At 35.1% G+C, this 16,658-nt stretch overlaps 1 protein-coding gene across 6 annotated transcripts in view; it reads left to right on the top strand.

Annotated features, from left to right (window-relative positions):
* The window catches only part of NCKAP1 (NCK associated protein 1), a 62,906-nt gene that overhangs the window by 31,146 nt on the left and 15,102 nt on the right, over positions 1-16,658 (top strand). For all 6 annotated transcript variants that reach the window (XM_052791451.1, XM_052791450.1, XM_052791448.1 and 3 more), the window contains 13 exons: positions 360-492; positions 1,945-2,026; positions 2,475-2,533; positions 3,329-3,474; positions 3,956-4,088; positions 5,800-5,919; positions 6,222-6,361; positions 7,601-7,732; positions 10,396-10,614; positions 10,958-11,088; positions 11,493-11,590; positions 15,477-15,570; positions 16,300-16,382. In XM_052791451.1, coding sequence (XP_052647411.1) covers positions 360-492; positions 1,945-2,026; positions 2,475-2,533; positions 3,329-3,474; positions 3,956-4,088; positions 5,800-5,919; positions 6,222-6,361; positions 7,601-7,732; positions 10,396-10,614; positions 10,958-11,088; positions 11,493-11,590; positions 15,477-15,570; positions 16,300-16,382 — 1,570 coding nt within the window. The remainder of the gene's footprint in view (positions 1-359; positions 493-1,944; positions 2,027-2,474; positions 2,534-3,328; positions 3,475-3,955; positions 4,089-5,799; positions 5,920-6,221; positions 6,362-7,600; positions 7,733-10,395; positions 10,615-10,957; positions 11,089-11,492; positions 11,591-15,476; positions 15,571-16,299; positions 16,383-16,658) is intronic.

Here is a 16,658-nt window from a genome sequence, read left to right as displayed (position 1 = left end):
ACAGTTGAATTTTTCAGATTCAACCACTTCTTGAGAAAAACATTTTTTTTCAAATTGAGCATTATAGAAGGGCTTCTTATTCAAAAAGTAAGTGAATAGTTATACAAACTTCTGAGGATTACTGTGATGGTATCCTGCTAACTTATCTGCTGTTGAGTGGATTTTACCTTGCAGAGAAAATAATATCTGTGAACTCATTTTACAGTGTGAACATTTTCATACAGAAATTACCTATTAATAGTAGTTCTGAAAGCAAGGTATAGGAGGAAATCCCCTTGAGAAGCATTCTGCTGATAGAAATTGGTTTTAATATTTTGGGTGTTTCATATTTGTAAGCTTTTCCTTCTCTTCTTGCCTAGACACATAGCTGAGCTAATATTCTACATGGAGGAGCTCAGAGCACATGTGCGAAAATACGGACCAGTGATGCAGAGATACTATGTACAGTATCTCTCTGGCTTTGATGCAGTGGTCTTAAATGAGCTTGTTCAGGTATGGCAAGACTGTGGTTTTGGGTTCTCAATTGCAAACTTTAAAAAGGGCTTTTTGTCCAAAATGACTTTGTGAAACGCATCCTAGTTTGTGGATTTTGTTGAACATTATGGAATAAGGCAAATTAATTTACTGTTTATTTCTGGGATTTAGAAATCTACTTTTGATTGCTATACGAACACTTAAATGTTATTAAGCAATGTGATGTTTAGAGACAATGAAGCAGGTACTACCGCTGAAGGAGCGTTGCAGAAACTTTTATTTAGCCTGACAAAGAAATGATAGGCTTTATGAACGGTTTTGGTTTTATTCCCTCGTGACCACTAGATGGAGCCCAAATTTTGTGAGTAGGTTAGCTACTCAACCTTGACAAGTTTGTACTATAAACTTTTTTGTTGTGTTCAAAAATTAATTTCACACTTCAAGCATTACATCAGCTACCATTAGGTGGAACTTACGTACTCTGCTGTTTATTTAAGCGAACTATTTAAACAGTTTAAATACCAGTTTTATATCACTGTTTAAATTATTAGATGTAACTGAATCCTTGGGTTTACTTTCAATACCAAAATAACTGTATTTGGGGCTTTTTTGCTTATAACTCTATATACTTACATGATTTTTTTTTTGGAGTGACAAAATTAAATAATTTAGACATTTGTCATCAGTTCCTGGGAAATTATTTCCTAGATTTAGTGGATGACTTCTAAATGCTGTACAAGTGGCACATGTGTTCTGTGTTTAGATAGGATAATCCTTAGGATCAAACTGAAATGAGGAAAAAAATATTGGCTTGAATTTTAGTTGTAATTAATTCATAACAGGTATCAAACACAAGACTAGACACATGATTGAGTGATAATTTGGATTTTTTCGGTCTTTAGGTTAAAATGTCAGTCGTAGCTGGCCTTATGAGAAACTTCTCTGTTGTATTCTTTAATAGAAATATGGTCTTAGTTGTTGAAACTGCTTTTTCATGAACTGCTGCATTTTGTAAAATTTGAAAACTTGATAGCCCATCTTTCAGGTGGTATCAATCATTGAAGTCAATGTTAGTAAAAAAAAGCTTTTGTGGGAAACGAAGTGATGCTGGTGTGGGCTCCGTTATATCCTGCCACGGCTAAATTTTCTTTGCAGACAGATCAGGTGCCTGTAGAGGTCAGAAAAATGTTTGGTGTCCATTTTGTAAATGACTACAGCCTGAAAATGCATGGGCACGTTTGCTGACAGATTTTCCCATTTTGGGCAGATGTTGGTTTGGAAGCACACTTTTTTTAGGTATTTGCCGTCAACCACAGAATTAAAAAGTGAAAACTGTTAAATAGCACTATAAGTTACCTTGTGTAAATTTTTGCACATTTCAGAGTGTAGCTGATAAATTGGGTATGGGTATTGACATTGCTTCATAAACCAAGTTTAAAATAATAGTAATAGCAACAACATTTATTTTAGAATCTTTCAGTGTGCCCAGAGGATGAATCAATCATCATGTCGTCTTTTGTAAACACAATGACTTCACTAAGCGTGAAACAAGGTAAGTTTGAATGAACTTGGGAAAATGGTAACAGAATGGCGGGTTCCTCTGGAAAGCCTGCATCACTTTTTGTTTCATGTCATCAGTAGAAGCAGATAACTTGCATAAACTGAATTTGTTGCCTTGTTTCTCTTTCGTTAAGGTATCTGCTGCTTGTTGTGTGTCCCTTTTCCGGGGCAGCTCTATACAGATAGAGCCTTCAAAGAATGCTATTGGGAAGTAATCCTACCTTTTAATTTAGAAAGCATGTTACATATGTTTTCATCTATATATTTTAATTCCTATTAGCGTGGCTGCGCTGGATTGAAATTCTTAGGTAAAAGCATGAGTTTCAGTACCCATGGAATTTTTTGAGTACTTTAGGGTTTTTTAGAAGGTCTGATACAGTATATCTGAATTTGTAGTTGTTTTCCTGAAGGTTTTATGTTCTGTATTTTTCCTGATGCAGTTGAAGATGGAGAGGTATTTGACTTCAGGGGAATGAGATTAGATTGGTTTAGATTGCAGGTAAGACTTTGTGTGACACTTTCCTAACTTAAAACCAAAATGTTTAATAAATTACTGCTCTTCTAGATTACTCTCACACAGCAAGTGGATGACAGGCTATCTAAGAATAACCTACTCTCTTAAAATCAAACAAATACTTAAGCAGATAATTTGCTACATTTTGATGTAATGGTGTCTGCATTGCATACTTTTTGCAAATCATTCTTTGGGGTGTTTATAACTGTTCAGAAATAGAATGTGTTGAGGATGAGCAGTTTGTTGGCGGCTGTACACTGTATGGAGTCTGATTCAGCCTGCCCAGCCAAGGGAAGGTAGAGACTGTTTGGTGAGAAAATAATGTTCAGGGAGATCATTCCTGTGCATTGCAATTACAGTATCTTCAATTCACTTAATAAAGGGGGGAGTACTGTTTAGACTGTAAATCAATTATCTCAAGACTAGATAGACATGTTATTTTTATATTTTCAGAATACACATTCTTTTTCTTTCTTTCCAAAACGTGATTGTTAAAGTGGGGGCTCACAAGTGCATGTTTGTGTTTTGTCAGTATGTTTGTTCTACAGTTTATCTGTGAATTGGTGTCATGGTCAAATGACATTTGGAGACTTAATTGAAAGGCAGTTTGCTTTTCTTAAGCTACAGGGGAAAGATAAAATAGTCTGTCCATGGTCTTTAAGTACACAGGTGTCCTATGCATAGCATAATCAGTATTTAACATTTGTATTGGGCAGTAGCAACGGAATTTGCAAGAAAATCAGCTGTAGATATAACAAAATTTTTCTTGTGTCTTTCCAGGCCTACACCAGTGTTTCTAAAGCCTCGCTTAGTCTTGCAGACCATAGAGAACTAGGAAAAATGATGAACACAATCATTTTCCATACAAAAATGGTAGATTCTTTGGTGGAGATGTTGGTTGAAACCTCAGATCTTTCTATATTTTGGTATGTTACTAACCTGACTGTAGAACCTTTTATTATTTAGTGTTTGGTTTGTCCTTGCAAGTGTAATTTTTAAATAACAAACTTTGTAGGAAGATAGGCCAGTGGGGGAATCAACTAGAATTTCTGTTTTCCATTACAATTAGTTTGATAAAGGTATTTCTGAAGATCTGTCAGAGAGATTCTTGAAGCAGCCATGTAATTGATCTGGGGTCATTTGCAGATTCTTAATACTTTTTTGCAGAAGGTGCAAGTTTTTGCAGTAACCACGTGGCAAACATCAGAATAAAAATATAATAATAATAGAGAGGTGCAAATAAAATGCATAAGTCAGTGCAGAAAACAAACTTCTTTGAAAGCATGATGCAGTTTTGGTATAAGTTATAACTTCAAATCTGACATTAATAGCATGTTTGATTTGTGTGAAGTAGATTTTATTTGCAGCAAAATTATGTATGCCATTTAAATGTCTATTTCTGATCAGTTTTTATAGTCGTGCTTTTGAGAAGATGTTTCAGCAGTGTTTGGAGCTTCCCTCTCAATCAAGATACTCAATTGCATTCCCACTGCTTTGTACTCATTTTATGAGCTGTACCCATGAACTATGCCCAGAAGAGGTAATTTTTAAATATATTGTCTTAGTTATTTTTATCTCTCATTTAAAGTAGAGAGGCCTAGAGCTGAACACTGCAAGAAGGTGTTTGTTATGGCAATATAAGATTTGAGGGAGGAGAGTGGTAAAAAGGGATGTAAAGCAAGTAGATACTTTCTTATGTGATTCTTCACCCATAGATCTCAAAATCCTTTTCTGAAGTGAGTAAGCATTATTATCTTTGCTTTAAAGAGTGATTAAACTAAGCTACAAAGGTTAGATGACTCTTCTGGGGTCATTCAGGCTTAGATGCTAATAAATCCCATATGCCTATTAAAACTTAGAAGCAACAGTTTTTCTTTCAAATGGTTTATAAACTCATAGTTAGGAAAAGGAAATACGAAGTTGGGAGTTCTGTATGGCTTGTTATAAATAGTTTTTCTTCAGTAAGATTTAAAAAAAAAAAAATCTTAAGTGATATACAGTATAATGCAAGCATTTGTTTCGGTAAGAACCGGGTAATGCAAGCCCTCTTTGGTTAGAATTAGAAATGAAAAAATGCGGAGTGTTGCTTAAAGAAATGGACCCTTTGATTCTGAGGAAATTCTTCCTATTTTTGTTGTAATGAAATAGATCCTTTAGTACATTTCCTGTATGTCCATTGACTTTGGAAATACTCTGGGGGTTAACTTGGCCAATTTTGTGTAGTGCTCATGAAAGTGTGTTTTTATTCTTAACAGTGCTCATCTGAAACAATTAGATTAATAAGATCTATTGTAATATGCATGATATGGGTTTTTCTTATTTAGATACTAAATCATCTTCTGCTAAACTTCATCTCAATATATGTCTGTGTCATTATTTTCCCTGTATACTTTGCTTTAAACAGCTGCAAACTCGATTTATACTAGACAACCACTAAAAAGTTTCCAGGAAAGCTTTCCTTCAGCACAAGAGATGTCTTTCAGAGCAATTATAGTAACAGTAAGGAATCAGTAGCCAAAGTCCACTGTACACTAGTTACTGTGAATTCAGCTGCAGCAAGCACATTTTGCTACAGCCAGCACAACTTTGAATTCAATATCTGAATTGTATGACTTGGTAACTGTTACCATTTTGGAAAAATAATCTTCACTGTACTGTGTACAATGTGTGGTAGCGTGGCTGTTAGAAGGTAAATAGTGGTGAAAGAAGGATTTCAGTGAGACAGAGGCTATGCTTGTGCAGATCCAGTGACAAAGGAACTGAATCCAGAAATTAATGGAGCAGGGCTTCATTACTGACTTTTTCAGTGGTAGGAAGGACACTGTGCTTTCTCTAAGCTTGAGTTGCATGCTCTTTTTCTCCTGGTTTTAGTACTGGTACGTATTAATGAAGAGATTCACAGAAACCTTGAGTATTGTACACGTTAAAGATTAAACATGAAAACCGATTTTTTTAAAATCTATTTTGCCTCCTTTTACAGAAAATGTTTTGCAAAATATAGTAAGCAGAATATTTTTAATGATAATATGCCATGTCGGTGACTTTGAAAATTTCATGGTTCAAGTTGCTTCCAAAAAAAAAAAAAAAAAATCCTGGCACTCATATTGTTGAGGACTAATTGATTTATTATTTCTCGTACTATAGTTACATAATATAGTGAACTGCTATCTGCAGTACAGCGTGTCTTATATAAAAATCGTAGGACTAATGGGAAACTGAAAATCAGACTTCCTTTTTTTCTTCTTTAACAGCGACATCATATTGGAGATCGTAGTCTTTCATTGTGTAACATGTTCTTGGATGAAATGGCTAAGCAAGCTCGAAATCTCATCACAGACATTTGTACAGAACAATGTACTCTGAGTGATCAGGTGAGTGTGGTTGTGTCTATTTTAATTCTCCTGTGAGATTTTTCTCTGTTCAACTTTCTGAATTTTTATGGTTCTATTTCCTGTTCACTTTTTTTTTCTGTTGGGGAAGTTTTGTGTTTATAAAATGGACAGTGATTTGAGGAAGACTTTTTCATAGTAGAATTGTGTAGTTAATAGTCAAAGGAAGAATGTGTTACTTGTGTGATGAAGTGTCCACCTGCACCATAAGCTTATTTTGTATGTCATGGCTGCTAAAAAAGTTGGATTTTGATTTGGAGGGGCTATTTATTTTCGTTTACTAGTTGCTGCCAAAGCATTGTGCCAAAACCATCAGTCAAGCAGTGAACAAAAAGTCGAAAAAACAGACTGGAAAGAAAGGAGAACCTGAAAGGGAGAAACCAGGAGTAGAAAGCATGAGGAAAAACAGATTGGTTGTGACAAAGTAAGCCGCCTCTTCTGTTCCTTTCACCTTGAATCCCAAGTCAAAATGTATGCTTTACATATTGAATGTTTCTTGCTTCATTTATTTGAGTAAGTTTAATTCACTGTAAATACGACAACTTTGTAGTTTGTGAGCATATGATGCTTCTGTAGCTTGTATAGAGACTGAATTCTGTTACACAGAGCAATAGGAATGTCTATCTCTTGAATTTATCCTCTTGGCTGTTTCCTTTCCTGAGCAGAAAGAATCCCTGTGCTGTAGCTAGGTTTCCTGTACAGTCATACTAATTGTTGTGGGAGTCAAGGAGTGGATGGCATCTTCAATTCTGCCTTGCTTTAACGCAAGTAAACTAGGTAAAGTACAGGCTGGGCTGGAAGTTCTTGCTGCTGAAAGGCTGTTTGCTGCCTTCAGCTGCTGGGATGGAGTTGAGGCTCCATTGTCTCTACCAGCTGGGGAGGGTTTCATTGTTAGTGGCTACAGAAAAATTGAAAACACCAGCAAATCAATAACAAAACCAAAAAACCCACCTGAAAGAGGTAAGAGGAAAGACTAATAAATACAGTTTGGGGTGTAAGAGATGATAGGGGAGGAAAAGGTAGAAGATAATTGTTAGGAGAGATCAGAGGACAAAGATGATAGTGATAAAAGTATGAAGAAGAAGGAAGCTAAGAAAAGGAAACAATAAATGTTTAGTGTTGTGGCTGGGAGTGCCCAAACACACACACTGCTGAAGGGGAAGTGGTTTTGCTACAGTTGCAACAACCAAACATCAGAGAACTGCAAAGATTGGAGAAGTTGAGGGAAAAGAACTTGTAGCTTAAGATTCCCTCCCCCAGTATTTTTAGGTTTTTAGTACTGGCTAGTAGCAAACATTACTTGCATTGCTTAGTTCAATTAGGAAAAAACCACCTTAACAGACTGTTCTTTTTGAGGGAAAAATGCATGTGTTATATATATATATATATATATGTAAAAATACATATATATAAATACATATATATCTCACGTCACTGTGTGTGGTGCAGAGCAGCATGGTCTTGTAGGATGTGTTTTTACCCAGAATACTGTTTTTTAAATAAATAGAAAAGTGTTTCAAAGCAGAAAAAGGTAATGAAACAAAGAGTTAGAGCTGTACCCACTCTTGAGGCATCTTCTATCCAGCATGTGTTTTTCGTGATAATGCATACTTATGTTACATTAATTTTTTTTTTCTTAATTTCTTGTTGTTTGTTCTTAAAGCCTGGACAAACTGCACACTGCACTTTCTGAGCTCTGCTTCTCAATCAACTATGTACCGAACATGGTGGTTTGGGAACACACATTTACCCCAAGAGAATATTTAACGTCTCACCTGGAAATCCGCTTTACCAAGTAAGAAATATTGTAAAGTTAGAAGTATTCATATACAAGATAAGTCTTTGCTGATTTGATGTTGGAAATATTGTACACTTACTACATAAAGCTAGTTTTTAAAAGTTCATTGCAAAACTCTTAAGTCAAATTCCAACTAAAATAACAATTAAGTTCTATGTGCAGACATACACAACTGTTAGTTCGTATTTTAAAACAAAATATATTGAAATGCATATCACCTATTTAACAGCCTGATCCTGCGTTCCTGGTCCTCTGTATTTTGTAGGAGTTGGTGATGCCTATTTTTAGGTATTTATAAAGACCCTCTTCCCACCATTCTTTTGCACAGTGCTGGATTGTTTCAAGTGTTGGAGTTTGCTGGCTTGCTGAAAGGAAATCTAGAAATCAGAACTCAAGACCTGACAAAGCCAACTGAGAAGATAATTTAATTACCTTTTTTTTTTTTCTTTCTTAAAATAACAAGTGTTGCCACTTGATATTCCTGTCTGTTCTTACCTTGATCTTCTCATCGTTATTTACAGAAATAGGCAAATGGCAACTTCTGGAGAGGACTTCATATTAAAACAGCCAGCTATCCTAGTTGTATTTTATGCCAAGGATTACTAGCTATGTATTTCAAGCAAGGTATAAAGACTTAATAAGTTTTAATCATCAAGATGTAATATTAGGTCACTAGAGCACTCCATCTTTCACGTAAGACAAAGTGGCATAAAAGTGAGGATAACTTCACAACTGAATAAGAAGTCAGCTGTAATCTTCAGGTTTATGAACTTAGACTAGTGTTGGTCATTTGTGCTTATTGTTTTAATTTGGGGGGGGGTGGCTTGTGGCTGAATCCACAGGCAGATGACTTTCAGAGATTGCTTTCCTTTTTCTTGCCTCATGAAAGAAATGAGACTTCTTTGCCAAACAGAATAAATGTTCGATTTATAATTATTTTTCAGATATTTAAGTGGCATTTCTTCCAGTGGCTTGCAGTTTACCTTTAAATAAAGTGTTAGAGTTTCAGTGTTAGGAGTTTTTTTGTTTACTGTTTTAACTTGCTCTGTTTCATGTAAGATTGGACTAGAGCTCATTATTATGCCACTTAATCTTGTAATAATACCAATTTTGAATTGATTTTAAAACAAAAGAGAGACTGCCTCAGAAGTACGCTTGTGAAAATAGACTTATTTACACATTTCCAAGCAACAACAGAAATGTTACTTAAATAAGCTGAGGTTTTCCTCCAGAACAACTCATCCCATTCACCTCTGATGAAGGTTGTAATCTACCAATTTTTTTGTTTGTTTGTTCTGCCTTTGAAAAGTACATACCACTCAACAGCTTAGCTCTGAAAGTCTGAGACCATTATAAGCCTAAAATGAATACTACTACAAGTATTTGTTTACTAAGACGACTTTGGTTGCTTTAAGGATCCCCTGATACAGTTTGCTTGAGGGCCTGGTTTCAGTGAGATACTGAGTAAAGTCCATGTCCATTGATGTTAAAAGGGAATATACAGTCCTTTGTGCAGTTGTGATCCAGCTTGAAAGCTAGCCTGATGTATAGGACATCTATTACTAGAAGCCTGGTTTTATTTGTAGTGAAAATTTGAACAAATCAAAGTATGTCCTGCAATTTCTTGGCTTTTTGATTAAAGATAGAAATCACTGTGTCCACTAAAGGGGGATTTGTTTTTCATTAATAAGATTCCTATTTATTTACTTAATATATACCTGAATTTTAAAAATCGTGTATACAAATATAACTGAAGCTTCCCGACCAAATGATATAAAAATACTTCTTTTTATGTACTTACAAGATAATTGGTGAGAGGCATTAGCTATTGAAAGCAGTGCTTCTGATAACTTTCTTGAAAATCTAATTTTCAGATTTTTTAAACTCTAATACACTTAAAATGTAATTTTAAAAAAAAGTATGCTCTAGGAAGGCTATCTGTACTGCAAAAGAGACAAGATCTTTCAAGATAACATTTTTTTTTAATACTGCATGAGCTGAGTCAGAATGAAGAGAGATTAAATGGTAGGGTCTGTGTGTTACAAAATTTATGCACTCATACAGTAGGCATAGTTAATATCACAAGATAATCACACATGCCTTTACTTATGCAAAGCAACACAAGATAGAAGTTTTGCTTTAAATATTTTCATTTCATACTTAATTATAGCTATATGATTTTTTTACAGATATTTAAAACTAAAACTATGACAGCAACTTTGGTTAAAGAATTTTTGCCTTAGTTAATACGCTTTGAACACTTTAATACATCATTGCTCTTGCATTTCCCAGAAGTTTTGTGTTTTAAAATACTTTAACATTACTTCATTTACCAAAGTAGTTGTAATATAAGTCTTCCACATTGTAGATTGCCTATATATATAGGTGGAGAAAAAAGCTTTATTTTAAAAATACATGGTGAGTATTCTTACAGTCTCATGAAATTTTTGCTGGAACCACAAATACAGTTGTCTTAGGTATCTAGAACTATTTTCAAAAGTGCTGGTGTAGTATGTGCATTGATTAGAGTTTTATACTTGCAGATTGGAGAAGTATTCAAATAAAAGCTTTGAATATAAAATAATTTTTATAGCTGCATCTTTGTTTAATTTTACTAATAAATGCAATTTATTTGTTTGAAATTTTTTTGTTTCTAAAAGGTCAATTGTTGGAATGACTATGTATAATCAAGCAACACAAGAGATTGCAAAGCCTTCAGAGCTGTTAACCAGCGTAAGAGCCTATATGACAGTCCTCCAGTCAATAGAAAATTATGTACAGATCGACATTACACGAGTATTTAACAATGTTCTGCTTCAGCAAACCCAGCATTTAGATAGTCATGGTGAACCAACTATTACCAGTCTGTACACAAATTGGTAAGTAATTACATGAACACTTGTTAAAAGTTGTTTATATTGTTTTGATTTAATGAAGAATCTGGAATTGGAGAAGTGGAGTGGTTTGAAATTTTCTTAAGTTTCTGACTTCACAAGTTTACTTGTTAAATACCTGTTAAAAGCACTTTAAGGTTTGCCTGTTGTGAAATTCACTTTTTATAGGGGAGAGGTCTAGAGTAAGATACAGATATTGGTTGAACAATGAAAGTAAAACTTTAGTGTATAGGCTTTGCTGTCCCTTGTTATGCAAGTATACTTCATCTGTATAGATTATCTGTGAACATGTGTCTTTTAATCTAAAACTTTTTCCCTTTCTGATAAGGTATTTGGAAACTTTGCTACGGCAAGTCAGCAATGGTCACATAGCCTATTTTCCAGCCATGAAGGCATTTGTGAATTTGCCTACAGAAAATGAATTGACATTTAATGCTGAGGAATACTCTGACATATCAGGTAAACTTCGATGTTTCTACTGAATATTTGTGATGGATACTTACTGTGTATGCCTGAGTAAGTGGAATAACAGAAACTCTTAGAGCATTCTATTATAAACAGCATTTGTTGACCTTCGGTAGTATTTTAAGTACTTTTTTATTTGTGCTGCCTCTATGTCTTGAGAGAGCTTGCTTTTTCTGGTTTTGGTCAAAGCAGAGTTGTTGCATTTAAGCTACAGAGGTAGGCGTATGATGTATTGGTGACTGCTGCTTCAGTTCTATTACGATACAAGTTCTTGTATCTAAAATTCTACTTTGTGGTAAAATATTTTTGCAATTAAAACACTGTTGCTAGATACATGATGGGCATCAAATAACTGAAGAAGAAATGTTTGAAGTAGAACAGTTTGTTTTATTTCTCAGAAATGAGAGCCCTTTCTGAACTTCTGGGACCATATGGCATGAAGTTCCTAAGTGAAAGTCTGATGTGGCACATTTCTTCACAGGTTGCTGAGCTTAAGGTAACCTTGGGAAACTGGTGGGTGGGAAGGCGGGTAGTTTTCTGTTTAAGCTTCCTTTAGGATATTTAACAGCTATGCTTCTGCATGCCATTTTTTTGAAATGACTACATCAAACAAACTGATGAAGCTGTGAATCTTACTCTTATTTTGGAGTACATTTGCACATGTAGTATGTTTGTATCCCACATTCTTCAACAGCTGAATGGGCAGGACTTCATGCAGGCTCTGTTGATTTCTATGTTAGATACCCTAAGTTAGGAGTTAAGTCTCTCTTTGGCATCAATGGGAGGAGAAATGTTTTTCAAGATCTCCAGGTGCTTGTGAAACACTTACCCAAGTCTGTTGACTCTCAAAACTTAGCATGAAAATCTCAAATATATCTTAGTCATCTCTAAGGACTTACTTTCTTTACCATGTGTGTGAGCATGTATTGTTCAGTTTACATGGATGGGAGAATCAGTTCTTCTTTCTTTGTTAGTTTTCCTCATTTTTAGATATATCTTTCCCTCAGGCTGAACAGTATCCATTTATTATAAATGTCTGTATTCTGATAAATAAACCTGATAACATACAGCAATACAAACAAATGATAAAGTTGGTGCCATGAAAAAAATTGGAAATATGGACATGTCAAGGAAGCTAGTTGCATGTATATTCAAAACAATGAACAATGACAGCGGAAGCATTTGGTGCCTATGTGATTTTCTGGAAAGAGGTTTTAATAAATTTAATAATGTGTACTACCTTCCCAGGATAGTCATACTGTTAAAATGTCACTAATTGGCATATATTTGCTTTTTATGAGACTTACTCTTTTAGTGTAATTTCCAAATTTAATTCCAAGTTGTTATTACATCTCATTATTTTCAGTTTATTTAACCACAAATTACAATAAAGAGGTTTTTGTAACTATTCATGCATGCTATGTTTTTAAAATGCACATGAATACTTAAGAGATCTAAGGAACTTGCATTTTTTTCAACAACAATTTACTATTACAAGCATACCAGGCCTTTAAAAGTGTGTGTTTTTAATATATCCTGTGTTACAGTTTCAGAGAACTTGTTCTCTCTATAAACATTGTGAATTTCAGTGCTGCTGAGTTGTTAGGGTGTATGATGCCCTAAAAGATTTGAAGCCTTTTATTCAACGTCACAGATTAAGGAGAGGGGCTGTTCATGCTTTCTAAGCTGCCGCAAGAGAGTGCAGCATCCCTGACGTGAGTGACCAGCCAGACAGGGTAATTGATACCTTATGCCCATTCCAATTTTTGAGTTTTAGGATGAGACTTTCCAGGTGAGAACGCTATGATTTTAAGGTTAAATTCTGTAACTCCTGGCTATGGACAAAGTAACATCTGTCACGTTTCAAGTAGAACACAAAGCCATTAGGCAGTTGTTTGTTGGTTGCTGCGCTTGTGTTTGTCCACTTACTGTGGAGTTGTCATACTTCCTCAAAATCAGCACTATTGACGTTGTAGCTCTGTGTATTTTTTTTTTTAAAAGCAACTTTAAACTGTTTCTGAGATTTGTTGTTTTCTGGTGCTGCTAAGGATAAGCAGAACATAATGTAGATCCACATGCACATGACCACATATTTGGAGGAAAAAAAGTAATAAAATGTTCATCTCTTTGGCTGAGATGCAGTTAGCTTAGCAAGAGAGCACTGAGAAACATCTGTGTTTGGGCGAAGGAAGCAACAAGGGGATAGAATGGGGAATTTATTAAGAGTAGGGTTCAACGTGCTTGCTTTGCTTCACGCAGTGGGACCAGGTGTTGGGTTTATATCTGAAGTTTAAGACTGGGGCGAGGAGGGGAAGCTTGCCTCATTTAAGTAACTATTTGAACTGTATTCCAGCCTGTTCCTTTTAAATCTTAAACTGATATGCTGGGGTTTTTTTGTAAAGCTGAAAGCTTGACTCAGTAACAATGTGCGTGGGCTATTGCCTTCAATCTTGCGTTCTGGAGAGCTTTGAGGGATTTAAATTAAAATGTCACACATCTGCCAAGTTCTGATACAGTGGCTGGTTTAAAATTGCCCATCTTTGAAACCAGTCTTGTTTTGGCTTTCAGCATAGAAGCACATCTTGTGTGTCTATGTGCGTGCACATGTGCACACATTCTTGGAGGTGGTTAGTTTGCTACATCTTGTATAGCTTATTTCTTTCCTTGCTTCTCACTGAAGATAAGAAGAATGAAAGTGGGAAGACTGCGTGGATTATGGATAGACTTATGGAAATAGCATGACCATGACACAATGTAATTGAATCTGAGAGGTCTAAGCTGTTGGACAGATCTGCTTTGCACAGGCTACTTGACTAGGAGGTGGGAGTGAACTCAGACCACCATTTATTTCATAGGAGCATTATAGTTTTAAGTGGTGTTGGTTTTCTCTTCTCCAGTGGTCACAGGAGTATTTACTCTGAAATTTAATTTCCCTGCTTGCCATTTGCTATGTTTTGCCCTGTTTTCGGTGTGGGTTGAAGCAAAGTAAAATAAAACTATTAAAGCAGTTAGCAGAACTATCAAAGGTCAAGTGTTCTTGGATCCTTAGCAGTAGGTTCCTGCAGGTATGTCTGTTCTTAGATTTTATATGATATATCTTAAATTATGTACCAGGCTTATAGTGCCCTACGTGTTTGATGAATAGTAGTTTTTCCTGCTCCCTCCTCATTGCTCCTTTTGTTTGTGCTGCCTGGTAATTAAGATGGATTGGAATGCATCCACTTGAAAAATAAAACTATTAATAATCACTTTGGAAGATGACCCCCAATCCAGAATATCTTGTTTTCTTCCTCCATCTTTCAGTTCTTTTCTACCCTGATACTGTTTAGTATGCAAAGCACTAAGTTAAGTGGCCTTTAAAGAAAGGGAACGCTTTCTTCATTTAATGTTCAGAAGCACACAAGATATGTAAATTTTCTTAGCCGCTGGTTGTCCTCTACCTAAAGAGATAATCATATTTTCCATTTCTGAAATAGGGTACTTGGCATCCAAACTGCAAAAATATTTTTTGTAAGAACAAAGTACCTATTTCTTGCTTGAAGAGAGTTTAAAAATACTACTTGGCACAACATAAGTTCCTCAGCTACCAAGAAACCCTTTTTGGATCTGACATTTTATGGATGTGATTATGCAATCTCTGTAATTTAAATTTAAATCTGATACATATTTGGAGAATGATTTCAGGAAAGTTATTACATTTACCCTAATACTACAAGTTGCATGTATGAGAGCTGTTACAAATTAGAAACAGACACACATTTTCTTTTCTTTTGGTTAAACTGACATGAAAAATACTGTGCTTGAGTTTAACTGTTTCAGGCTGAGGTGTCGGGGCTTGAATGAATGTGTCTATTTTTATTTTATATTATAATGGAAGAAAATTTCAAGTAAACTGCACCAAGATTTAACAATCTGACTCTGGCACTCTTCATTCCATTTTTCCATTTTACTAACATTAAATTTCTAATCCTTGCAGCATAACTAGTGAAAGGAGCAACCCAAAAGAATGGATTACTTTGTGAATCTGCATTTTTATTGATATATGTATAATCTTCTTATAAAAAGCTGAATACCATGAGGAGCTATTGTCTGGTTTTACTGAGTTTCATTCCCTTGTTTTAAGAAGTGGTACAAATTGTTGAATATAAAAACCATGTTCCAAGGGGTACCTAATCCTCTGCTTTTTGGTTCAGAGCTTGCTTTTGTGTAGAGTAGTGCCTGACGATAATGCTGATATTATAGTCCCATTAAGAACACAGTGGGTACATCTGTATTCCATGAGTGTAGTTGCCTCTCTGCCAGACTGAAATATCCTAAACCATGCATTTATCCTGTTAACATACTGAAATCTATAGCTGACCTGAATTGTTGCTTCATTTTAGAAACTTGTGGTGGAGAATGTTGAAGTTCTAACACAAATGAGGACCAGCTTCGACAAGCCAGACCAGATGGCAGCACTCTTCAAAAGATTGTCATGTGGGTAACTGGCAAGGTCCTACTAAAGATAAGAATTGGGTTTTATCTTTGTCTTTGTAAAGAAAATGAGAAAAAATAATTTCTCTGTATTAAGTATACAGAAGCAGCAAAATCTATGTGAGCTCGTATAAACTGATGCATCTTTTCAAAATTTTCCAGTCTTCTCATGTACAGACAAAATGAGATTTCAGTGTTAATTTAGTGCACGGGCACTATAGTAGCAATGAGCTTTGAGCATCTCTTCAGGGATGATAACACATAGTAACAGCAGTAATCTGCAAACCGGGTGCATAGCTGTAGAATACAAAACACAGGCTTTTTTGACACACGTTTCTGATTTGATTCCATCACAGTGTAAATTATTGCATTCTTTGGAAGGATTTTTATATGTAATTAACATAAGTAATTATTTTTAACAAAAAAAATTATTAGGAAGAGACATTTTTGGCCTCAAGAAAACACAGAACTAGTGATAGCATCCAATATTGTCAGCTGTGGTTCATTCCATGAAGTGGTTAACAGGGTAGTCTTGCACTGAAAATCCCATTGTCAACTCAGTTATAAAAAGCTGCTTAAGGACTGTTTATTTTGGCTCTTTTAACGAATGCCATTGTTTCAGTACCTTGTGGTTTTCAGTATTTTGTTAAATGTCTTCTTTATCTTTTTTGAAGAATTGAGCTTGTAAACATCAACAGGTTCTTGTTCACTGTTGTTCTCGTTTCTCTTCAGCTGTTGACAGTGTTTTGAAGAGAATGACGATTATTGGTGTTATCTTGTCTTTTCGGTCCTTGGCACAGGAAGCACTTAGAGATGTAAGAAATAACTGAATATGTTCCAAATAATTTTCATTTTATTTCATTTAATGGAATGACAGGGTATTTGAAGCTTCACTATTTAGGAGTGCTACCTCTTAAAAGGTTGGCATGTGGGTAAAATGGCAATACTCAGTCATAACTTAACTTTGAATTGCAAGTTGGGGGTGGGGAAATCTGCTTTTTGAGTACTGTTCAGAGAAATGTTACATTAAAACATACAGGTTTTAGTTTGAGCATGTTTCTCAATGTCTTCTGTGTTTAGTACATTTTAAA

This window comes from Harpia harpyja, chromosome 7 (genome assembly GCF_026419915.1).
Source record: "Harpia harpyja isolate bHarHar1 chromosome 7, bHarHar1 primary haplotype, whole genome shotgun sequence".
Taxonomy (NCBI): Eukaryota; Metazoa; Chordata; class Aves; order Accipitriformes; family Accipitridae; genus Harpia; species Harpia harpyja.
This window is presented reverse-complemented; position numbering and strand designations above follow the sequence as displayed.